The sequence below is a fragment of the Sminthopsis crassicaudata genome, chromosome 2 (assembly GCF_048593235.1).
Source record: "Sminthopsis crassicaudata isolate SCR6 chromosome 2, ASM4859323v1, whole genome shotgun sequence".
NCBI lineage: Eukaryota > Metazoa > Chordata > Mammalia > Dasyuromorphia > Dasyuridae > Sminthopsis > Sminthopsis crassicaudata.
The window spans coordinates 35,368,615-35,390,883 of record NC_133618.1 but is presented as its reverse complement, the minus strand read 5'-3'; the positions used below and the strand labels follow the sequence as shown (position 1 = coordinate 35,390,883).

Below are 22,269 nucleotides of genomic sequence, written 5' to 3'. Positions count from 1 at the left end.
CTTCCTTAGACAGCAAGCAATCCAATATAGGTTAAACATGTGCAATCCTTCTGTATATATTTGAACATTTATCACGCTGCAAAAAAAAAAAAAAACTCAGATCAAAAAGGAAAAAAAATGAGAAAAAATAAAAAGCAAGCAAACAACAAAACAAAAAAAGATGAAAAGGCTATGTTGTTATTTGCATTCAATCCCCATAGTTCTCTCTCTGGATGCAGATGGCTTTCTCCATCACAAGTCTATTGGTATTGGGGATATAGATAGAGCACCAGCCTTGAATTCAGAAGGACCAGAGTTCAAATCCGGCCTCAGACACTTAATGCTTCCTGGCTGTGTGACCCTGGGCAAGTCACTTAACCCCAGCCTCAGAAAAACAAAACAAAACAAAACAAAACAAAAAACAGGTCTATTGGTATTGGCCTGAATCTCCTCACTGTTGAAGAGTCCCATCCATTAATCAGAATTGATCATCACATTACCTTGTTGTTGCTGTGTACAATGTTCTCTTGGTTCTACTCACCTAGCAAAATTTCATGTAAGTCTCTCCAGGCCTTTCTGAATTCACCCACCTGATCATTTCTTAGAGAACAATAATATTCCATAATATTCATATACGCTGTATATTTTTACACATGTGGGTCCTTTCTCTTTTTTTATGCTCTCTTTGGGATACAGACCCAGCAGAGATATCGCTAGATCAGTATTCAGGGTATGCAGTTTTATACCCTTTTGGCATAATTCCAAATTGTTCTTCAGAATGTGGGATCTGTTTATAACTCCACCAGGCTTGTTGCACAATTTCAGGTGTCAAAGGCCTTGCCCTCTCCAAGTACAGCTGAATGTGCTCGGATCCCGAGACCTTGTCAGTTACTTGAGGAGTAAACAAAGGCTCTGCCTTCTCTCCCCGGTCAGTTGTCAATCATGCCCTGTTCTGCTCATGTCGCTTTACAGGAGTTCAAGTGTCTTTCCAGGGTTTGCTGCTCGTCGTTTCTTACAGCACAGCAGGAGTCCATACAGTCATTTACAGCAGCTCACCTACAGCTGAGGGACCTCCCCATTGCCAGTTCTCAGCCACCACTAAGAAGCTCCCACAAATTTTCGGGATGTATGTCTTTTCCTGTGAGAAATCATTCACTCGGACCCGAATTCTATTGCAATCAGTGCTGTTCAGTTCGATAGAATCATGTAAGATCTCGGTGCATCAGGCCTCAGAGCGAGCGCCCCGGGCACCCCCGGACAACTGCGGGGTTTCTGCCTCAGAGAGTTTCCCTCCTCGTCCGCAGACGGAGCTCTTTGACTGCCGAAGTAAACAGGCAGCCGGGCACGAATTAGATTTGGAGGAGCCCGATAGTTGCTCCGGGTCTGAGAGCCCACGACTAGTGACTCCCCGGGGGTGCTGGGACTGGGGAGACCACACACGAGATAACGAGAAGAGGGGGCGGGGCTCCATGCCACGAAGGGGCGGGGCAGGACCGCCTTCCAGACGGAGGAGGGGCCGGGCTCCGAAGCCTCTAAACTACGATTCCCAGAAGGCATTGTCAGCCTTCAGTGTGTTTTTCAGAGGATGAGCCGTCCTCTATGTCACTTCCGCCTGCTCTCTTTCGACCTTTCCCGTGTTGTTTAGTGGTTGCTTCCTGTTCTCCTGATCGATCTGGGACGGGGTGAGCGGGATGCGAAAGCGGGGGCGGGCGCAGCCGAGGCCGGTGGCGGGGATGCGGCGGTGTCGGAGCACTGGGGGCTTTTGGGGAAGCACGCAGAGAGTAGGGGAGCGAACGTAGACCTGTCCCGGATTACCTCGGCCTTTGGGCCGCTCCTGGGCAGCGATAGCTGTCACGGAGGGGCGGAGCTTGGAGACTGACCGCATTCAAAACCCCGCCCCTAAGGGGCCCCGGCTGCTGCTGACCCTTCGGGCCTCAGTCCTTGTGGCCGTGTAGATTGTGTTTGGGAAGGAAGGCCTGGTGTAGGTCTGGTGCTTGGGCCTGATGTCACGTGGGCTTCCTCTCCTCTTCCCAGCATTCTCCTGGGTACCCCCTCCTTCAGGAAGCTTTCTGCTGCTGGGGATGCCTTGGTGCTTTTCCCGGTCTCCTGCTTTGTCCCTAAGGAGATGTTGGCCTGAAGCCAATGTCCCCTCCGGAGGAGAAGTGACCGTGTCCTGGTGGCCCTGCCTCCCGGAGCCCCCCTCAGTGACAAGTGAGCTTTCTCATGGGCTTCCTTTCCTCCCCAGCACCTCCGCCTCTCGTGGCTGCTGCTGTGCCCCCGAGGAGGAGGAGGAGGCGGAGGAGGAGGCGGCGATGGCCCCCGGAATGACCGCCAGGCCCAGCCAGGTGAGTGACCACTGCTGTTGTCCTGAAATAACCATCTCAGCCTAAAAACCCCGGATTACATTTTTCTCATATGCTTTTGTCTTAGAAATTGGTGGCCACCGAAGAATCATAAATTTAAAGCTACAAGATACAGTGGAGATTATCTGTGTATCTTTTTCTACAAAAAAGTCACATTTTAAAGATTTGAGGTAGAAATGTTTTCCCCTCCATCCATCCTCTCTTCCATCTATTGAGAAGGCAAGCATTGGGATGTCCGTTATGCATGTGAGGTCATACATATTAGCTGGGATGGAGAAGAAAAGTTTAAAAAAAAAAAAAAAAAAAAGGAAAGTGAAAAATATTATGTTTCAATCTATACTTAGAAGTTTATCAGTTCTCTCAATATTTTATTATGAGTCCTTTGGGATGTTCATGAATCATTATATCCATCGGAGTATCTGTGTTTTTCCACAGTTAATCATTTTTACAATATTGCTATTACTGTGTACAGTGTTCTGGTGCTGCTTACTTCTTTTTTCTTCAGCTCACACCCTTTATCTTATGATGAAATATTATTTCATCAGTCATATTTCACATCTTCAATTGGTGGGCATCCATTCAATTTCTATTATCTACTTTTCACAGTTAAAAAAAAAAAGACACCGGTATAAATATTTTTGTACATTTATTGTACATTTCCCTTTGATTTCTTTGAAATACAGACCCAATAGTGGTGTTGCTATATATAGAAGGGTATCCACAATTTTATAGTTCCAAACTGTTCTCCAAGAATGATTTGTTGGATCAGTTTACCCCTTCAATAATGCATCATTGTCCTTATTTTTCCACATCCATTCCATCATTTATCTTTTCTGCCATAATAGATTTAAATTAGTATCTCTGAGTTGTTTTAATTTAAATTTGTCTAATATTAGTGATTTAGACCATTTTAAATTTATTTTTTGCTGAGGTGATTGAGGTAAGTGACTTGCTCAGGGTCACATAGCCAGGAAGTGTTAAATGTCTGAGGTCAAATTTGAACTCGGGTCTTCCTGACTTCAGGGCTGGTGCTCTGTCCACTATACCAGCTAGCTGCTCCCTAGAGCATTTTTTCAAATGGCTAGATAGAGTTTTGATTGTTTTTCTCCTGAAAAGTGCCTTTAACCATTTTTCAATTTGGAAATGTCTCTTATTTTTTATAACAGCAAGTAGGAAAAAGATTAGACATACTATTGCTTGAGCTTAGCAGTAAGAAGAAGAAGCCATGGGTGCACATTATTAAAAAAAAAAAAACACAACAAAAACACACATTTAAAATTGATTCATTGAATTCAGTAGCATCTCCCCAATAAACTATACTTAACAGTATTCTAGATTTCTCTTGGCCACTCTGCATTTTTATGATTAAACAACTTAAATATTTTTAGTAGATCTTCCATCTTTTTGGAACTGAAATAGTGAAATTTGAAAGAGATAATTCAGATACATATCTCTACTTTATTACTTTAATTATGAAAGTAACTTGTTTCCTCATTGTCTTTTCCTTTTGTCAGAAAAAAAAAAAAACAAAACAAATTTTGCCATTTCAGTCCCAAAGAGATGGAAGATCTATTAGAAGCAAATAAAAATTTAAAAAACAAACCTATAAAATCCTTAGCAGAAAAAAGATTGCAGATAGATCTGTCTTAACTGCCAGGTTTAAAATTGTAGAAAATATTTTTTACCTAGCTGTGAATAATTGTTTCACCAAACATTGTCTCAGAATAATAAGTAGACCACCAATGTGGTTGTTCTCCTAAACTTCACAGTTGTTAAGTCCTAAAACTTAGTACTAATCCTCAATCCCCTTCCTATGGGGAATTGCCTAGGAAATTTCTACTTTGCTTCTTTCCTCCAAGTTTTAATTAGGAGCTAATATCCCCATCAGAATGATCAGGGCTGATGTTTGAAACTGAAGTACACAATCCACTATATGCTCACTGTGGAGCTATGGTTTTCTTGGGAGAACATTCTCCTATAAGGAAGGCCCCAAAGGTAATGCATTTAATATGATTTACATTTTCTCTTATGGGCAACAATTTCCTCAAGAATTTTGTGAAAAGTCATTTCAGTTTCTAGTTTCATACACATTTTTCTCATTCCATTTCCCTTTCATTCTCCATTCTTCTTTTTAAATTTTACCAGAAGCTTTTTTATTTAAAAAGCTGTTGCTCAGCCTGACCTTGATGAATGTTTTATTTTACTCTTTCATAATTATTTCTCACCAAATAATGACAGAGTGGTTTTCCCATCCCTTCTCTCCGGATGTTTGTATTTTCCATATTGCTAAATGGCAATGCTGCAGATTTATTTTTAAAAACTACACTTAATAATGCATAGAAAATTATCTCCAGTTCATAGAGAGGAAAAAAAAATTGACAGCAGCTCAGTTCATCTGATTTGAGTACTGCAATTTTGCATTTAAAATGTGCAGACTTTTATCTAATATGTACTCACATATAGGTTGTGAAAAGTTTTCAAATGTAACTGATTAATCAGTACTTGTTTAACCATTGTCTTAATTTTTTTAATTGAAATGTATATTTCTATTCATATTTTTTAAATCAGGGAACTTTTAGAACAAACGTTTATTTTACTTAAGGTATTTTTCAGGTGAAGCTTCATAGTAATATAAACTAACTAGTTTAATAAATATTGTCTAATTTGAAAATTATGCATATTATAATTGATTTTATTTAAAAGATTCAATAGTGAAAATTGTATACCTAAGATCATGTACTATTAAAACTATTAATCAGAAAAATAAAATAAAATTGACTCCTTAGATTCATTAACAACATTAAGCATTTATTAAGCACCTACAAAGTGTTAGGCACTGGGGTAAGTGTTGAGAACACAAAACCAAAAATAATCTGCTCCCAAGGAACTTACAGTCTAATGGGAGAGGAATTCTTAAGTGCCTGCTATGCTTTAGGTGTTGTACTGGCTTACAAATTAAAAAAAAAAAAAAAAAAAACAAAACCCACCTGCAAAGCATTTGTATTTGAACTATCTTTTAAAAAAGTCAAGGTCTCCCACTGTATACAGGGTCATGTCCAATCATCCTGATCTTTATCTTAAACTGAACCCAAATGGCCTTGGAGGAAAAAGTGAGGCTGCTGTCTTTTTACAGTCCCACGTAAATGCAATTCACTTGTAAGCTATGATATCTTTCTGAAGTCATGGTCTTTTCAAAAACGATGGACAAACAACAGTTATTTAAACTTCATAACAGAGCAATACCTGGTAAACATGAATACTTCTGGTGTTTCAGGAATTGGTGACCTTCAAGGATGTGGCTGTAGAATTTACCTGGGAAGAATGGGTATATTTGACCATGTCACAGAAAAACTTATACAGGGAGGTGATGCTGGAGAACTATAGGAACTTGGCCTCTTTGGGTAAGAATGGCTATTCCTTTGAAGTCCTGGTGTATGCTATGACAGCTTCAAATTCTAACAGTTATTCTTTGGCATACAAAAGGAAGATATTCCTAATTCTTTTATAGTGAAAGGATAGAGTACTTGTTTGCACAGCAAAGAGCTTTGCCTGGAAATTGACTTTTCAATTTTTTTGTTATCCTTGAGAATGTACCTTCCCCTCTTTGTTGCTTCAAATGTAAGGTTTTTTGTTTAATCCCAGTGTGGGTTTCTTTATACATAAAGTATTTTCATTGTCTAAGTAGGAAGTCGAGTCAAATGAATTTTTCCCTTAGTCGTACTCTCTAAACCATTCCCCTGTAATATAGAATATCTTTCAGTGGTTGTTTGTACTTTCCTTGAGGTCTTCCTGCCATGTGTACTTTTTTCCCCTAAAGGGATTGCAAACTAATTTTAAATCTTTATTAATAAAGTTTTACCGATTCACTTCCTCTTCCACCCCAACTAAAAACAAAACAAAACCTTCCTTTCTCTCTGGTTTGCCCATTGAACTCTCCATGGTTTGGGAAAAAATATATATATATCAGACAAAATAAGCTATTATTACCAGTGCTTTAGATGGTATGAGAAAAAGTATCATACTTTTCTATGAATAGTTGGGAGTAATATTTAATCTCTCTGTTCTGTGACAGGATTTGCAGTTTCCAAACCAGATATCATCTACCAATTAGAAAGAAAGGAAGCAGCTTGGATATCAGAGGCAGATATTTCAAGAAACAGCTGTCAAGGTGAATATATAAAAACCAAGCAAATAGGTTGCTGCAAAATATTGCTTTGTTGGTCATTTTAGATTAAAACTCTTATAAAATGTTGAATGAGTTGGTTCTTATTAAAACTTCTCAGACCTGTTGAGAGAAGCTGAGATTTTAAACTTTCTTTTTTAGTTCAAGAAATTACTTTTTTATGCACCTCTTTACCCTTATGTGTTTTCACTCTCAAAGAAAGTTGTTGCCTCAGTAGATGACAGGATTTTTCCTTCTGTTCATCAGTGAACATTTTATGTTAAGGAGACATTCTGTCTTACTCCCATCAATTTATCCTCCCTGTTAAAATCTTAATAGTATGCCTTTTTTTGCATATGAATCTGAATCCCCTTCTAATATTTTCTTTTGTGTGATTTTGATGCTATTATAAAGTATTTATAAATTTTAAGTATTTAATCTTAAGTTCCCTTTCTTCAGTCCATCATGTAATATGTCATTCTCTTTACACTTTGAAAATACGTTTATGTGATAGGCTTGTTTAGCTGGAACTCAATCATTAGATCTACATTTAAAAAAGAATTGCTATTTCACAAAAAGATATGAATATTTTTGAGAAAAACAAAATAACATTTCCTTTCCTTTAAATAACATTTTGAGGGTATGACTAGTAGTAGGACTACTGGGTCAAAGGGTATGAAAAGTTTAGCTTAACTGAAATTGCTGTGGTTTTTTTTGTTGTTGTTTTTTCTGAGGCTGGGGTTAAGTGACTTGTCCAGGGTCACATAGCTAGGACGTGTTAAGTGTCTGAGATCAGATTTGAACTTGGTTCCTCCTGAATTCAAGGCTGGTGTTCTATCCACTGTGCCACCTAGCTGCCCTGCTGTGTTATTTTTCAAAAAAAAAGTCAGGAGAAGCTAAAATAAGTACCTATTTTAGTATAACTGACAGAATTTGTTATCCTTTTAAAGTATCTTTGTTAATCTGATGGCTATTTTGTGATACCTCCAAATTGTTTTTGTTTTCTTTGATTACCAGAATTTGAATATTTCAGGTAATTAGTAATTTCTCTTATGAAAAATGGCCATGTTATTACTCTTAAAGTAGACAAGTTAAATTTTTAGAGAAAATTTATGGCAACAATTATCTGTTATGACCCCTTTTCCTCATATTTCTTTACTCTGTTTGCTTTGTGCTTCTTTCTTCCTTATTCTAAACTCACCAAATCTTCTTTTTCTTTTTGCTCAGTCTTTTCCTTTCCTGTTTACATCTAGAATTGTAAGGACATATTTACAAGCTCTCAAAATCATCTACTTTTTGTAGATACTCTTCCCTTTCCTTATTCCATTTAAATATCAGCTATTTATCACAGAGCAAGGGCTTTTAAATTCCTCCAGATTATGTCATCATAAGTTAATTTATTTTTTACCTTTGGATTATCATATTTTCACATAATATAAACTATAATCTTTAATTAAAACCCATTGAGGCTAGCCCTCCCAAGTGAAAAGAAAGGGAATAGCTATAAATTTGGACAATTAAGGACCTTGGGAAAAGAAAGAAAAGGCAAGGTTAATGATGTCTTTATTCTTTTTTTTCAGAGAGCAAAGTAATTACTGGAAAGAAACCTTCTGAAGGTAGTGAATATGGGAAGGCTATTAGGAGTAAACAATGTCTTGCTGTGCATAAGAGAATTCATACTGGAGACTTTTTTTATAAATGTAAAGAGTGTGGGAAGTCTTTTCAGTGGAACTCAGAACTTATCCGACATCAAAGAATTCATACTGGAGAGAAACCTTATGAATGTAGTGTATGTGGGAAGGCCTTCAATGTAAAGGCAAATCTTACTCGCCATCAAAGAATTCATACTGGAGAGAAACCTTTTGAATGTAGTGAATGTGGGAAGGCCTTTAGACAGAAAACACAACTTCATATCCATCAGAGAATTCATACTCAAGAGATTCCCAATGCATGTAAGGAATATGGCAATTCAGAACATTTTCAAAATCAAAAAATTCATACTGGAGAGAAACATAAATGTAATGAATGTGGGAAGGCCTTCAGGAATAAAACACGACTTACTGTTCATCAGAGAATTCACACTGAAAAGATTATTTATGGACGCAAGGAGTTTGGGAAGGCCTTCCACCGCAACTCAGATTTTATTCAGCCTCTGATAATTCATACCAGAGAGAAACCTTATAAATGTAGTGAATGTGGGAAAGCTTTCAAGAGGAAAACACAATTTACTGTGCATCAAAGAATTCATACTGGAGAGAAACCTTATAAATGTAGTGAATGTGGGAAGGCCTTCAGATTGAAAGCACATCATACTCGACATGAAAGAATCCATACTGGAGAGATACCTTATGAATGTAGTGAATGTAAGAAGGTATTTAGTAGTAAGATAAAACTTAATATGCATCAGAGATTTCATCCTTTAAAGATTCTTTACAAATGTAAGGAGTGTAGGAAGACTTTCTATCACAATTCAGATCTTATTAAACATCAGAGAATTCATACTGGAGAAAAACCTTATAAATGTAGTGAATGTGGAAAGGCCTTTGAGAAGAAGGCACATCTTACTGTGCATCAAAGAATTCATAATGGAGATATTGTTTATGAATGCAAGGAGTGTGGGAAGGCTTTCCTCTACAACTCAGCATTTATTGTACATCAAAGAATTCATACTGGAGAAAAACCTTATGCATGTAGTGAATGTGCAGAGGTGTTTAGAAGTAAGACACTCCTTAATGTGCACCAGAGAATTCATACTGGAAAGATTCTTTATGAATGTAAGGAGTGTGGGAAGGCTTTCCCCTACAAGTCAGAACTTATTCGACATCAAAGAATTCATACTGGAGAGAAGCCTTATAAATGTCGTTTATGTGGGAAAGTGTTTAGGAGGAAGCAACATCTTACTGTGCATCAGAGAATTCATACAGGAGAAAAACCTTATGAATGTAGTGAATGTCAGAAGGCCTTTAAGAGAAAGGCACATCTTACTGTACATCAGAAATCTCATGCTGGAGAGAATCTTTATCAATGTAAGGAGTGTGGGAAAGCTTTCCCCTACAACTCAGCTTTTATTTTACATCAAAGAATTCATACTGGAGAGAAACCTTATAAATGTGGTGACTGTGGGAATGCCTTCAGGAGGAAGACACTACTTATTGTTCATCAGAGAATTCATACTGGAAAGGTTCTTTATGAATGTAGGGAGTGTGAGAAGGCTTTCCCTTATAACTCAGAACTTATTCGACATCAAAGAATTCATACTGGAGAAAAGCCTTATAAATGTCATTCATGTGAGAAGGTCTTTAGAAGGAAGCAACATCTTGCTGTGCATCAGAGAATTCATATGGAAAACAAACTTTATAAATGTACTGAATGTCAGAAAGCTTTCAAGAAAAAGGCACATCTTACCATACATCAGAAATCTCATGCTGGACTTTATCAATACAAGGAGTATGAGAAAGCTTTACCCTACAACTCAGAACTTGTCCAACATCAAAGAATACATACTGGAGAGAAACCTTATAAATGTAGTATATGTAGAAAGGCCTTCAGACTGAGGATTCAATTTACTCAACATCAAAGAATTCATTCACAAGAGAATTCTTAAGAGTGTGGGAAAACCTTTAGACATAATTCACTATTTTATGCCTATCAGAGAGTTCATGGAGATACTCCTCATAAGGCATGTGAACTAGTCTTCTATCACAACTCATCTTGTAATTAATGAATTCATAATGGAGAGAAACTTTATAAATGTAGATAACATGGGAAAGTCTTTTGGAGGAAGGCATAACCCCCTATGTATCAGAAGAGAAAATTCATATGGAAAAGAAACGTTTTAAACATAGTGAATATTTGAAAGGCTTCAGGAATAAGACTACTATCGGGAATTCAAACTAGAGACATCCTTCATGAGTCTAATGAGTAATGGGAAGGTTTCTTCTATAATTCAACATTTATTCTATATAAAAAAATTCATACTGGATAGAAACCTTGTGAATGTGGGAAGTCCTTTGGGAAACAAATACAACTTACTATCCAACGGGATAGTATTCTTTACGAATGTGAGGCATGTTGTAGAGTTAATATAGGTTTGGATTTCACATTGAACAGGCATAGACTAAAAGGGGGGGGTAAAAGTTTATTGCTGATATAAACAAGAAATGGGAGTTAAAAAAACTTGTAATAAAAAACACACACAACAGGTGCCGTTATCACAGTAATAACAAAGACAGACAGACATATAACATACATCATCACCAGTTTGGGAAACACTAACTCCTGACTCTTCAGGCTGGGGGATCCCCAAGTCATTCAGTCAGGCAGCGTACACTCCAAAGAAGGAGAAATCCAGTCAAGGCCATCCTCTCTTTGGGTGAAGTTCCAATAGCTAGCTCCTTCTACAGGGTTTTTATACATCAAGAACAAAAAAGGCACTATGTCCAGTTTATTATTTGATATATGACCCTCTGAACTGAACAGCTCCCCAGATATGGAGGCTTCCACTAAGGGGAGTAGTTTATCCATTCCCTTAAGCCAACTGGTTTTATTCAAGGAACTGACTAGGTTTTTGGGGTGAAACATATACCAAAGCTGAAAAGAACATCTTAAATCAAGCACAAGGAAAAGTGGCCTGCTCTTCCTGTGCCTCCTGGTGAATTATCAAATAATTACAAGTACATTATCATGTTCTCAGTACAAGGTTACATAGAGGAACTTGGCTGACATTCATTGAGATTCTGATTTTGTACAGTCACTGAAAATATTTGAAGGACTTGGCCAAGATTTAAGATTTTTCTTACAAGTATGAGAGGGCCTTCCAGGACAACTCAGATCTTAATTTAACTTTTAAGAATTCATACTGGAGAGAAACCTTATGAATGTACTGTATAAAAGAAGTCCTGCTTGAATTTAAATCTTAACATCAGATAATTCGTATTGGATAGAGACCTAATAAATGTAATGAATGTGGGCATACCTTCAGACTTAGAATTCAACTTGCTCAAAATCAAAGAATTCATTCTGGAGACCAGTCTTTTGCATATAATGCATTTGGGAAGGCCTTTATGTCTCAGATTTCTCATGAAGATAAAAAAATGTGGGAAGATCTCTCAGTTGACTAAAATGTGATTCTGAGTCCTTCAATGCAATTCAGAAAATTCTTATCTTCCTTGGACAGAAATAATCCCTTTTCTCTCCAGAGCTCTAAAGACACAAAGATTTGTTATTTTCCCCATTAGCCTTCAAGAAGGGTGGGGTTTTGCTGACTTAAGTTAGTCCTGAGTGGAGGGTGGAATTGAGAGAACCTTAATATTATCTTTGATCCCTGGGCAAATGGCATGCCATAAGCTTATAGATAATGTCTGCTATCTGATGAACCCATATATGGTAAAACAGCTATTGATTGTGGGTGAGAAATGTATCTTTATGTTCCTGATATTGCTTATGCTACTTCTGTACATATTCATTAGTGTACCCAGTGTGAACCATAAAGATTTGGAATCACCTTAATTAAAAAAGAAGCATCACAAGGCCCAGATATTGATGAGATGTGATTTCTGGCCAGTGCTGTGAATATTAAAGTACAGCAATTCAAGGGAGTGAAGATAATTTCAACTCTCTTAAGGTAGCCAAATGCTTTGTCATCTAATATGTGCCACATGAAAAAATGAGAATCCCATAGTGGTCAAGGGATAAGAATGAGTAGTTTACTGAAGTCAAAGCTATCCTGAGTCATTTGGGGGAAAAAAAGCTATGAATCACTATTTTTTAGGGAAATGCAAATTAATACAACTCTGTGCTGCTGCCTCACATCTATCAGATTGGTCAACTTAACAAGGAAGATAACATTTTGGAGGGTGAGGTAAAATGCACACTGATGCACTATTCAGAATTGGTTCAGCCATTTTAGAGAAGTATATAACTATGCTCAAAGGGCTCTTAAAAGTGCATATCCTTTGACGCAGCAACATCACTTCTAAGTCTGTATCCCAGAGAGATCAAGGGAAAAGGGCATGTTTATACAAAAACAGCAGGTTGTTTTTTTTGGTTTGTTTTATTTTTTTTAATGGTGGCAAAGAATTGTAAATTTAATGGAATGTCTATTGATAGGCAAAAGGCCTAACAAGTTGTTGTACATGATTGTGATGGAATCCCGTTGTGCTATAGGGAATGAGGGTGATGGTTTCAGAAAAAATCTCAAGACCTGTGTAAATAGATACAGTAAAATAAGCAGAACTAGATCATGCAGTAATAGCAATATTTTAATGATCAACTGCAATTGACTTGGCTACTCTGTTCAAGAAAATGATTTAAGACAGTTCCAAAGGACATAATGATGAAAAATGCTGTCCACTCCAGAGAGAGAACTGACAGTGTAAATGGAAGATTTGTTTTGGAGTTTGGGGTTTTGTGTGTGTGTATGTGTGTGTGTGTGTGTTTGTTGTTGGTGATTTTGCTGATAAATATATTTTCCATCATTTCATACTTATAATTGATATCTTAACTCTCAGTGGATGGAGAGAGCATTTAAAAATCAAAATTTAAAAACAAAGGAGGAAAGTCCTCTATGAACAAAGTGAAATATATAGTGTATATAAAGTAATAGCAATGTTCTTGGATGACCAGCTGTAAATGACTTATTCTCAGTCGTACAATTATCCACAACTATTCTGAAGGACATACTCAATAGGTGTATAGAAATCTGTCTTATCCTGCAGCAAAAAAGGAGGGGAATGGGATATAGGGAGGGGGGTAGCTGTTAAAAGAGAGGGCATTTGGAGGGAGGGAGTGGTCAGTAGCAAAACATTTTTAAGGAGGGATAGAGTGAAAGGAAAGAGAATAGGGGGGGGGGATACAATTAGCAATAGTAATTAAAAAAAACTTTTCAAAGTAAGTTTATTTGGTGGAATATTATTCTCTGGAAAATAATAAGCAGGATGCTGGGGCAGGGTGGGGAGCGGGGGAAGGAAACAAACCCTGGAAGTCCTCCTTGAACAAAATGAAATATACTGTATACAAAGTAATTGCAATGTTCTTGGATGACCAGCTGTAAATGACTTACTCTCAGTAGTACAATCATGATTCCACAACTATGAAAGATTTATGATAGAAAATACATATCCAGAGAAGAAATTGATCAAGTCTGAATACAGATTGAAGCATTATCTATTTCTCTATTTTTAACTCAATTTTTCTTGAGGGTTTTTATTTTCATTAGGATGGGAGATCTGTTTTCTTTCACAATTTGGCTTTTGTAGAATGTTTTGCATAACTTCACATTTGGTTTCTTATTTGTAGGATAAGGGAGAGAATTGAATTCAAATATCTTAAAAACAAATGTAATAAAAATTGTCTTGAATGTAACTAGGGAAAAATATCAAATTAAAAAGAATTTAAAATAAAAACCTTTTTTAAATGGGACAAAAAAAAATTGGAGTCATCCACATTGACCAGATTGAATTTGGGTCTTTTTGCGGCAAACAGGAAAAATCTAAGATTTCACTCTCCCTCACTGAAGCCCAATAATCTGCCTACCATTCTTGCCAGATTGGTGTAAAATCCAATGGGGGTCAATTTACGTAGGTCCAAACTTGAATTCTGGAATAATAGGTTTTGTAACATGCACACATTAGTCAGAAGTTGGCTTTATGGCCACTCAAGTAATCCTCCTGAGTCTTTTCTGCTTCAGAATTGGGAATAATCTATAATTCAGTATTTAACTCATTGTTCCAATGTAACTATCCTATCTACTTCAACCACCAATGTTCCATTAGGGTCAGTCTAGAAGTACAGTTCTCTTCCAGCTTCAGTGATTTTACAGCATCTTTCCCAGAGGGCTGTGTGCTGGTGACATGGTTCCCAGACAAACCCAGTTACTTGCTAAATACAATGTCCTTGGAATAGCTTCCCCCACTTTGGAATAATGTTCCCCCTTCCTACACCCTCCCATGTATTGCTGGAGTTTCAGGGTATAGAAATGCTGAACCACTGAAATATATTGGGATTTCAGGACACCCATGCAGCTATCAATGATGGGGTTTTGGGGTGATTCTCCCCATATAGGGCCAACAAATGATGGTATTTACCACCAAATGTGGGGTTAAGGGAGTATTACACTCCCAAAAGTATATTGGGATTATGTCCACTGTATTTGTAGAATTTGTAGCCTTATGTCATCTCCAAGAGGTAAAGGTTTTAATGTGCTACTAATAGGCTAAATTCATATGGAGTTTTTAAGCAAAGAAAATGAGTTTTATCAATTAACAGGGGGAATGATGAGACCTAAGCAGAACACAGAATCGGGGAAGATGAGTGGTAAGTTCCTAGAGAAACCAACTAAATTCTCAAAAAGGGAGTTTAATAGGGAATTATGTTGTCAGTGATGGGCTAAATTCCTAAAAAGACTTTAGTGGGGAATTAAAAGTAGGTCTTTTATAGAGTAAATATAACCTTTAAAAGTGACACCATAACTTGGCTCTCCAGATAGGATATGTAAAGCTGTGGGGTCCTAATGATCTTGTCAATTCAAGGGACAGAAATCTACTTAAGAGCAAAATGCCCATTAAGTCCCCAGATTTTGGCTATTAGCCATCTTAGTAATAATGAAGTTTGCTTAAATCAGATGTTTGTTTTAGACCATAGTCTAGCCACAGGGCCTGTGGAAAATGTTCCTTCATTGAGTTTAGCAAGTCTAAACTTACTCATGTTAGTTTTTTCTTTTTTTAGGCAATTAGAACTTTCCCAGGATAACTCAGCTAGTAAGTGTTAAGTGTATGAGGCTGGATTTGAACTCAGATTCTCCTGACTTCAGGACAGGTGCTCTATCCACTATAACCATCTAGTTATACTCCATTTTAGTGATTTTAGAAATTGTTGATGTTAGTAATTTTAATAAGCTAATCTAGGTCAGAGTTTTTCATGTCACCTACACAGGGAAACAAATGCATGTCAATCAGTTAAGAGGTAAGTAAACTTGAATTTTCTAATTTCCACTTGTGTGATAATCATGCATAAAATAGAAATGTCAGAACTGTTCACAAAGGTGAACCTATTTATAATCTTTCCATTATAAATAAAAATCCACATTAAAAGTTGTGATACTAAAATGAAATTATGATATAAAATGCATGTTCTAAGTTGAGTACATTTTAAGTTACTCAGGACTTCTATCTCCTCAAGGAATTGCTATTATATGCAATAGATGTTGGCTTTTGTTTTTCAAAGTATTATTTTGGAAGAGCAAGAAAAGAATGATAACCCTTTTTCTAAGTTCTTCCTCTTTACCTCTGTAGATGTTTTGGATTGTTTGTGTAGCATGACTTTTGCAGTCTCAGTTAAAAAATGTCAAATTGTGTTTTCCCTCTTTAGGGATATTTCTTTGAATAGAGGAGGGGAAGCATTTGAAAAAGAAAATATAAAAATAAACATCAATAATTTAAAATACAATAATATTGTAAGAAAATCAAAGGAAGGGCAGCCATGTGGCCCAGTGGATAGAGCACCAGCCCTTAAGTTAGGAGAACCTGAGTTCAAACCAAACACTTAACACTTCCTAGCTGTGTGACCCTGGGCAAGTCACTTAACCCCAATTGCTTCCGAAAAAAAAAAAAGAAAAAGAAACACTGGGCCTAGAGTTTGCTAACCAATTCAGGTCCCTTTCTGGAAAATTTAGACATTTGCATTTCTCCTGCTATTTCTTTCCTATTGTCTTGATCTTGCAATTGTCACTGACAGTGACTCAACTATCCTTGCTGCCAATTCTGTCAATGGTAAGGGGAAAAAATAGGGGCAGAAAATAGGTGGTGGGGAGTAGAGTTCTGGGCAGACAATCTGCAAGAGCCGACTTCAAATCCAGTTGGAGGCACGTGCTGATTGGGTGGTCCTAGTCACATCACCGTAGTTTCCCCTTGTGGAAAACAAGAGAAGAGCTTGGAAAACCCAGTGAGACAATCCCTGTAAAAGACCTGGCCGGCACCTGGGACCTGTCTCTCACTGTCCTCCAGTCCATCCAGGCTCAAGACACTGGGGGCCTCCTCTGGCCCCTCAACTCAGGCTTTCCGGCTGAGAGAACAAGCAGATTCAAAATGCATTGGCTCGGCCTCCTCAAGCACTGGATGCCAGATAGAGGCCCGGCCCTGCTCCGACTCTCGGCTTCCCCACCAAAGTGGCTGACGTTGGCTTTCTCCGCTATCAGCGGGCGTACTCTGTGTCCAAGTGTGCCCGGGTCCTCCGGCCTTCCCCTCCATCTCCTCCGGAAAGGGGAGTGAGTCCCTCCCGCAGAAAATGCAGATTTTCTTCCTCCAAGACACTTCTTTCCTTGGGGAAGACCCTGGCAGCCACCAGCAGTTAAATCTTGGGGGGTTGCTGCTGATTGGCTGCTGGAGTAAATAAGCAGTTGCAGCTGCTTTAGATTTGGAGGCTCTTGACAGCACCCAGTTCTGTGATTCTCCTTAAGCCACGCCCTCATCTGTCTCATGCGGACCTCCAGAGCTCCGCCCTTCCCAGTCCGGACTCTGAGGAAATGCCCTCCAGTAGTGTGCTGGTACCTGGGCACATAACTATGGATGGCTTTAATTTCTTCATCTGAAAACCTTTGACCATTTGTAGCTTGGAAAATGATTCGTATTATTATAAATTTGATTCAATTCTTTATATATTTGAAAAATGAGGCCCTTATCAGAAAATTGTAAAAATTGTTTCCCAGATTCCTGCTTCCCTTCTAATTTTGGTTGTATTGGCTTTGTGCTAACCCTTTTTAATTTAATGTAATCAAAATTGTCTATTTTACACCTAACTATTCTTTTCTCTTGTTTATTAATAAATTGTTCATAAGTGATAGTGTTCCACATCCTTGTTATGATTTTTTAAAAAATATTTTTCTTCATAATGAAAGATATAGGTACAAATATAAGATTCTGTAGGCCTTGGCCCTCAGTTTCCCTCCATGTCCATGGGGTAATTACAGTACAGTGAACTATTATTTTTGCAGCTACTGAATAACCCTGGGAACCAATATAGTTAAAAGAACAGTCCTGGGTGGATTCTGGCCAAATCCACCAAGGACATCTTATCTATATCCTGGAACTAGCTACTCCAGGAGTAAAGCTTCACTCTTGACAGACTCTGTAGGACTGGCCTCCTTCTGGATTCACTCAAAAAAGTGAAGTCAGTATTGTTGGCATTTGGCCACTTTCGTTCCTTGGGCTATTTAAGTCACAATAGATCAGTGCCCAAACTGGAATCTCATCCATGGAGAGGATATTCTGCCTGAGACCTTTCCGGTCGGGATTTGCAGTGATTCCTAATTCTGAGGTCTGCAAAATTGATGTTTCCCCCAATCAGTGATAGATTCTTCTCTCCTCCTCTAATCTATCTCTTTGTATTGTACTAGTTATATTAATCATAGGATGCATTAAGTGCTTTTGTTATAAGAATTGCATTGTCAATTCTCGTTTTCCTTATTTCTAATTCATTGTTATTAAACATTTTCATACAACCTGGAATCTTAGGTCTTGTTGTGGGAGTAAGCCATTCTGTAGGAGCAAATCATAAATCTTAACCTAACACATAGCCATTTTGAGTTTACTTTGGTAAATGGTGTAAGATAAGATACTGGTCTATACCCAGTTTCTGCCCTTCTCCTTTCCAGTTTTCTCAACAACTTTTTATTAAAGAATGAATTCTTATTCCAAAATCTTAAGGCATTACACTTGTCAAATACAAGGTGTTTGTGTTTAGTTGCTTCTGTGAATTGTAAGTCTACTCTGTTCTATTGATCTATCTTTCTGTTTCTTAGCCAGTATCAATTTGGATAATTATAATTTAGGATATAGTTTATAGCTTAGTTTAGGATCTGCTACTGCTGACAATTTTTCCTTTACATTTTTCCCCCTTAGAGGCTTTGATATTCATGACTTTTTGTTTTTCCAAATGATTTTTCTTTTTTTTTTTTCCAATTCAATAAAACAGTTTTGGGGACAATTTAATTGGGATGGCATTGGATATATAAATTAGGTTAAATTGTCATTTAAATTATATTGGCCTGGCTTATCCATGAACAATTAAAGTTCCAATTATAAAAATCTGACTTTATTTATATTGTGCCAAGATATAGAGATTTTTTTTAAAAGGAAACTCATTTATAATTTGTTCAGTTTCTTTTTTAAAAAACATTTCTGACATTAGTGGTTTGATTTTTTTCTCTTTTTATGCTCAAATTAACCAGTTTCTTCATTAGTTTTTCTTTTTTTCTCACAAAACCAACACCTAGTTTTATTTATTTAATGGCTTTTTTATACTTAGTTTTATTAATTTCACCTTTAATTTTTAGAATATTGTACCCAATGTATTGACCCACTCTATTTTATTTATACTTTTATGTATATTTTTCTCTGATCACTGTTTTTACTGTATCCTCTGGGTTTTGAGATGTTTTCTTAGTGTTATTCTCTTTAATGAAATTATCTTCTATGATTTCTTTTTCAGTAAGATTAAATAGATTAAAAATTAATTGGAGATTAAACAATGTTTCTGTTAGTCCCTTATTAAATATAATTTTTATTGCTTTGTGATCTGAAAAGAATAATTTTAATGTTTTTGCTTTGTCTGCTTTTAGCTATAAAATTATTTTAAGTACTAATTTATGGTTCTTTCTAAAGGTTCCATTAATTACTGAGAAAAAGGTGTATTCTTTTCTCTTTCCAATAAGTTCAGTCTATATATCTATCATCATATCTAGCTTATCTTAAATTATTCACTTCTGGACTTCTTTGTTACTTGTTTTTTGGTTCAGTTGATCTTGCTCTGAGAGGGAAAATCTTGTACTATTATCACTACTATCTATCCAGGAAACTGGCACAAAGTTTTTGGAGAGCAGCAAAAATAAAGGATAAAGCACTTGTCCTAAGACAGGAGAGGATCTCCATGGGCAGAGGTTTTGCCTAAGTGAAACATAGATACCTCCAGAATGACTCCACTGGATCAACAGATTCATGGCCTTAGAGCAACATTGTATAGAAGCAGATAAGGCCTCAAGAAATTTTATCCCACAAACTTTTACCTCACAGCTGACCTTTTATCTCACACATTTTTATAAACTTTCACATAAGGAACAGCAGATGGCTGAGTCTAGGAAGATTTTGTTGCTTCTTCCCCACCAACCTCCAACCCCCACTGTTTCCAGAAGTTAGGCCTCCTAGTATAACTAGAAAAAATATCTAGCCATAGTACTGGGTGAGGAGAAATGAGAAGCACATGTCTAGTGAGTGCCGTACTGCATGGGACAGCATGACTGGGGGCCCTAAATTGTTTAGGGGAGGAGATGAATCCTTTGAGGTTGAGCCCTTTTACAGAATTCAGAAAATAACAGTAAGGTTGTCCTGAGGCAGAGAACAACATTACACACAATTTGGGATTAAAACTTGATTATAATAATAAACAACTAAAAATAAAAATGAGTTAGCAAAGGGGGAAAAAAAATCAATCCATACATAAGATACATTGGTTAAAAAAAAATCTGGGTTCTTCAGGAAAATAGGTTTCAAAATGCCTCTCCTACCCCAAAGAATGTTGTCAAATAGCCACAAGTCCCCAAAGAGTGTTTGGATGAATTTTAAAAAGGAATTCAAAAATCAAGCAAGAGAAATGGGAAAAAATAAAGGAATTGAAAAAAAATTATAGAAAGTTAACCAATTGGAAAAAGATATAAGATCTTAAGAAGGAAAGTAACTCCTTGTAAACTACAGTTGGACAAGTGAAATTAAGGCAGTTATAAGACACCAAGAAATATTTTTTTTAAAATAGAAGAGAATCTGAAATATTAGAAAAAACTGATTTGGAGACAAATTAGGAGAGAAATGAGAATTTTCAGACTACCTGAAAGTTATGATTAAAAAAAAAACCTGGATAGAGTATTACAAGAAATTAGAAAAATTGCCCTGAAGTTCTAGAACAAGATGGTAAAATAGAAATAGAAAGATATCTATCATTCACCATCTGAAAGAGTTCCTAGGAGGAAAACTTAGAGAAATGTCATAGCCAAGTTTTAAAATTCCTAAGCTAAGGAGAAAATATTGTAAGAAATAAGAAATAAATAATTTTGATGCTATGTAAATAATCAGAATTTTGTCCTTAGGAAACAGATCTAATAGCAGTATTGTTGGGTCAAAGGGTATAGACAATTTTATAACTCTGGGCATAATTCCAGATTGTTTTCCAAAATAGTTGGATTATTTCACAGTTTCCCAATTTTTCCACATCTCCAGTTTGTGACTTATTTTCTGTCATTTTACCTGATCTGAAAGGTTTGAGAAGAAAGTTGTTTTAGTTTGCATTTCTCTAATAACAGTTCAGAGCATTTTTATGACTATATATAGCTTTAATTTTTCATCAAAAAAACTGCCTATTCATATTCTTTGACCATTTATCAATTAGACAATGACTCATGCTTATAGAATTTGAGAGTTTTTTATATCTTTGAGATATGAGACCTTTATCTGAGAAAGTCTATACAATTTCCTCCAATTTTCTTTTCTTCTAATTTTGGCTAAATTTTTATTTTTATAAGCCTTTTTTAATTAGATGTCATCAAAATTATCCATTTTCTCCCTCATAGGGCTCTCTATCTCTCATTTATTAATAAATTATTTTTCTATCCACAAGTCTGCTTATTAATATGTTCCATGTTTTTCAAATGTTCTTGTAATCTCTCTCTCTCTAGATCATATATCCATTTTGACCTTATTTTGGTACATTGAAAGTATGTGGGTCCTTTGATCTTTATTTGTTTGTTTGTTTAATTTGGTGATGTTATCAGGATTAAGATCACCTGGAATGATGTAAATTTAGTATTTGACTTTATGTGGAGTGGCCACATTGTTTGAATGCCAAGTCTGTGCTTGCCAAAAAGAATATTTTATGGAGAACTCACACAGTGCAAGCACTCACAAAGTGATCACAAAAAGTGATACAAAAAGTGACACTTTCAAGGTCTCTCTTAAGAACTTTAGAATTGATTGTATGACAGGGGAGCCACTGGCACAGGTCTGCCCAGCATGATATGCCCTCATCAGAGAAGGTGCTGTGCTTTTTGAGCAAAGCAGAATTGAATTAGCTCATAAGAAATTCAAGATTTTTTTGTAGTTAGAGAATCTACCCCCAGATATTCAGAGAGACTATTTGTGGCTGACTTTTGACAGAGCATTCTGAGCCCCTATTGGTCTGATCAGCTACAGTCAGACACACTAACTTGCCTCTAACATTGTGATGTCATTTTGGTCCTCTTTGATAAATGGTGTAATATATTGTTCTTCTTTTTTAAAGGTGAAAATATTAAGTATTTTCAGTCCCACCTTCAGTCTCCCCAAGTCCTCTCTCTGGATGCATATGGCTCTTTCCATCTATTGGAACTGTCCGGAATCCCCTCATTACTGAAAAAAGCCACGTCCATCACAATTGATCATTACATAATCTTGTTGCTGTGTACAATGTTTTCTTAGTTCTACTCATTTCACTTATCATCAGCTCATGTTTCTCCAGGCCTTTCTGAAATCAGTCTTCTGATTGCTTTTTATAGAATAATAATATTCCATTAGATTCATAAACCATAACTTATTCAGCCATTCCCCAAGTGATGGGCAGCCACTCAGTTTCCAGTGCCTTGACATTACAAAAAGGATTGCTACAGACATTTTTCACATGTGGGCTCTTTTCCTTATTTAAAGATCTCTGGGATCCCAGTAGAGACATTGCTGGATCAAAGAGTATGCA

The 22,269-nt window shown here is 36.7% G+C and overlaps 1 protein-coding gene across 3 annotated transcripts; it reads left to right on the top strand.

Moving 5' to 3' along the window:
* Positions 1-1,564: 1,564 nt before the first annotated feature.
* Positions 1,565-19,024, top strand: LOC141554115 (uncharacterized). Of its 3 annotated transcripts, none has more exons than XM_074285691.1 (5): positions 1,565-1,661; positions 2,225-2,324; positions 5,617-5,743; positions 6,415-6,510; positions 8,085-19,024. In XM_074285691.1, exons 1-5 carry the CDS (start codon positions 1,579-1,581, stop codon positions 10,106-10,108), a joined length of 2,430 nt encoding a protein of 809 aa, XP_074141792.1. In that variant the 5' UTR covers positions 1,565-1,578; the 3' UTR covers positions 10,109-19,024. The 3 variants fall into 3 exon arrangements, with proteins under 3 accessions (XP_074141792.1, XP_074141791.1, XP_074141790.1); XM_074285690.1 differs by having other exon boundaries at positions 1,623-1,661; positions 2,014-2,324; XM_074285689.1 differs by lacking the exon at positions 1,565-1,661 and having other exon boundaries at positions 1,725-2,324.
* The last annotated feature ends 3,245 nt before the right edge of the window (positions 19,025-22,269 follow it).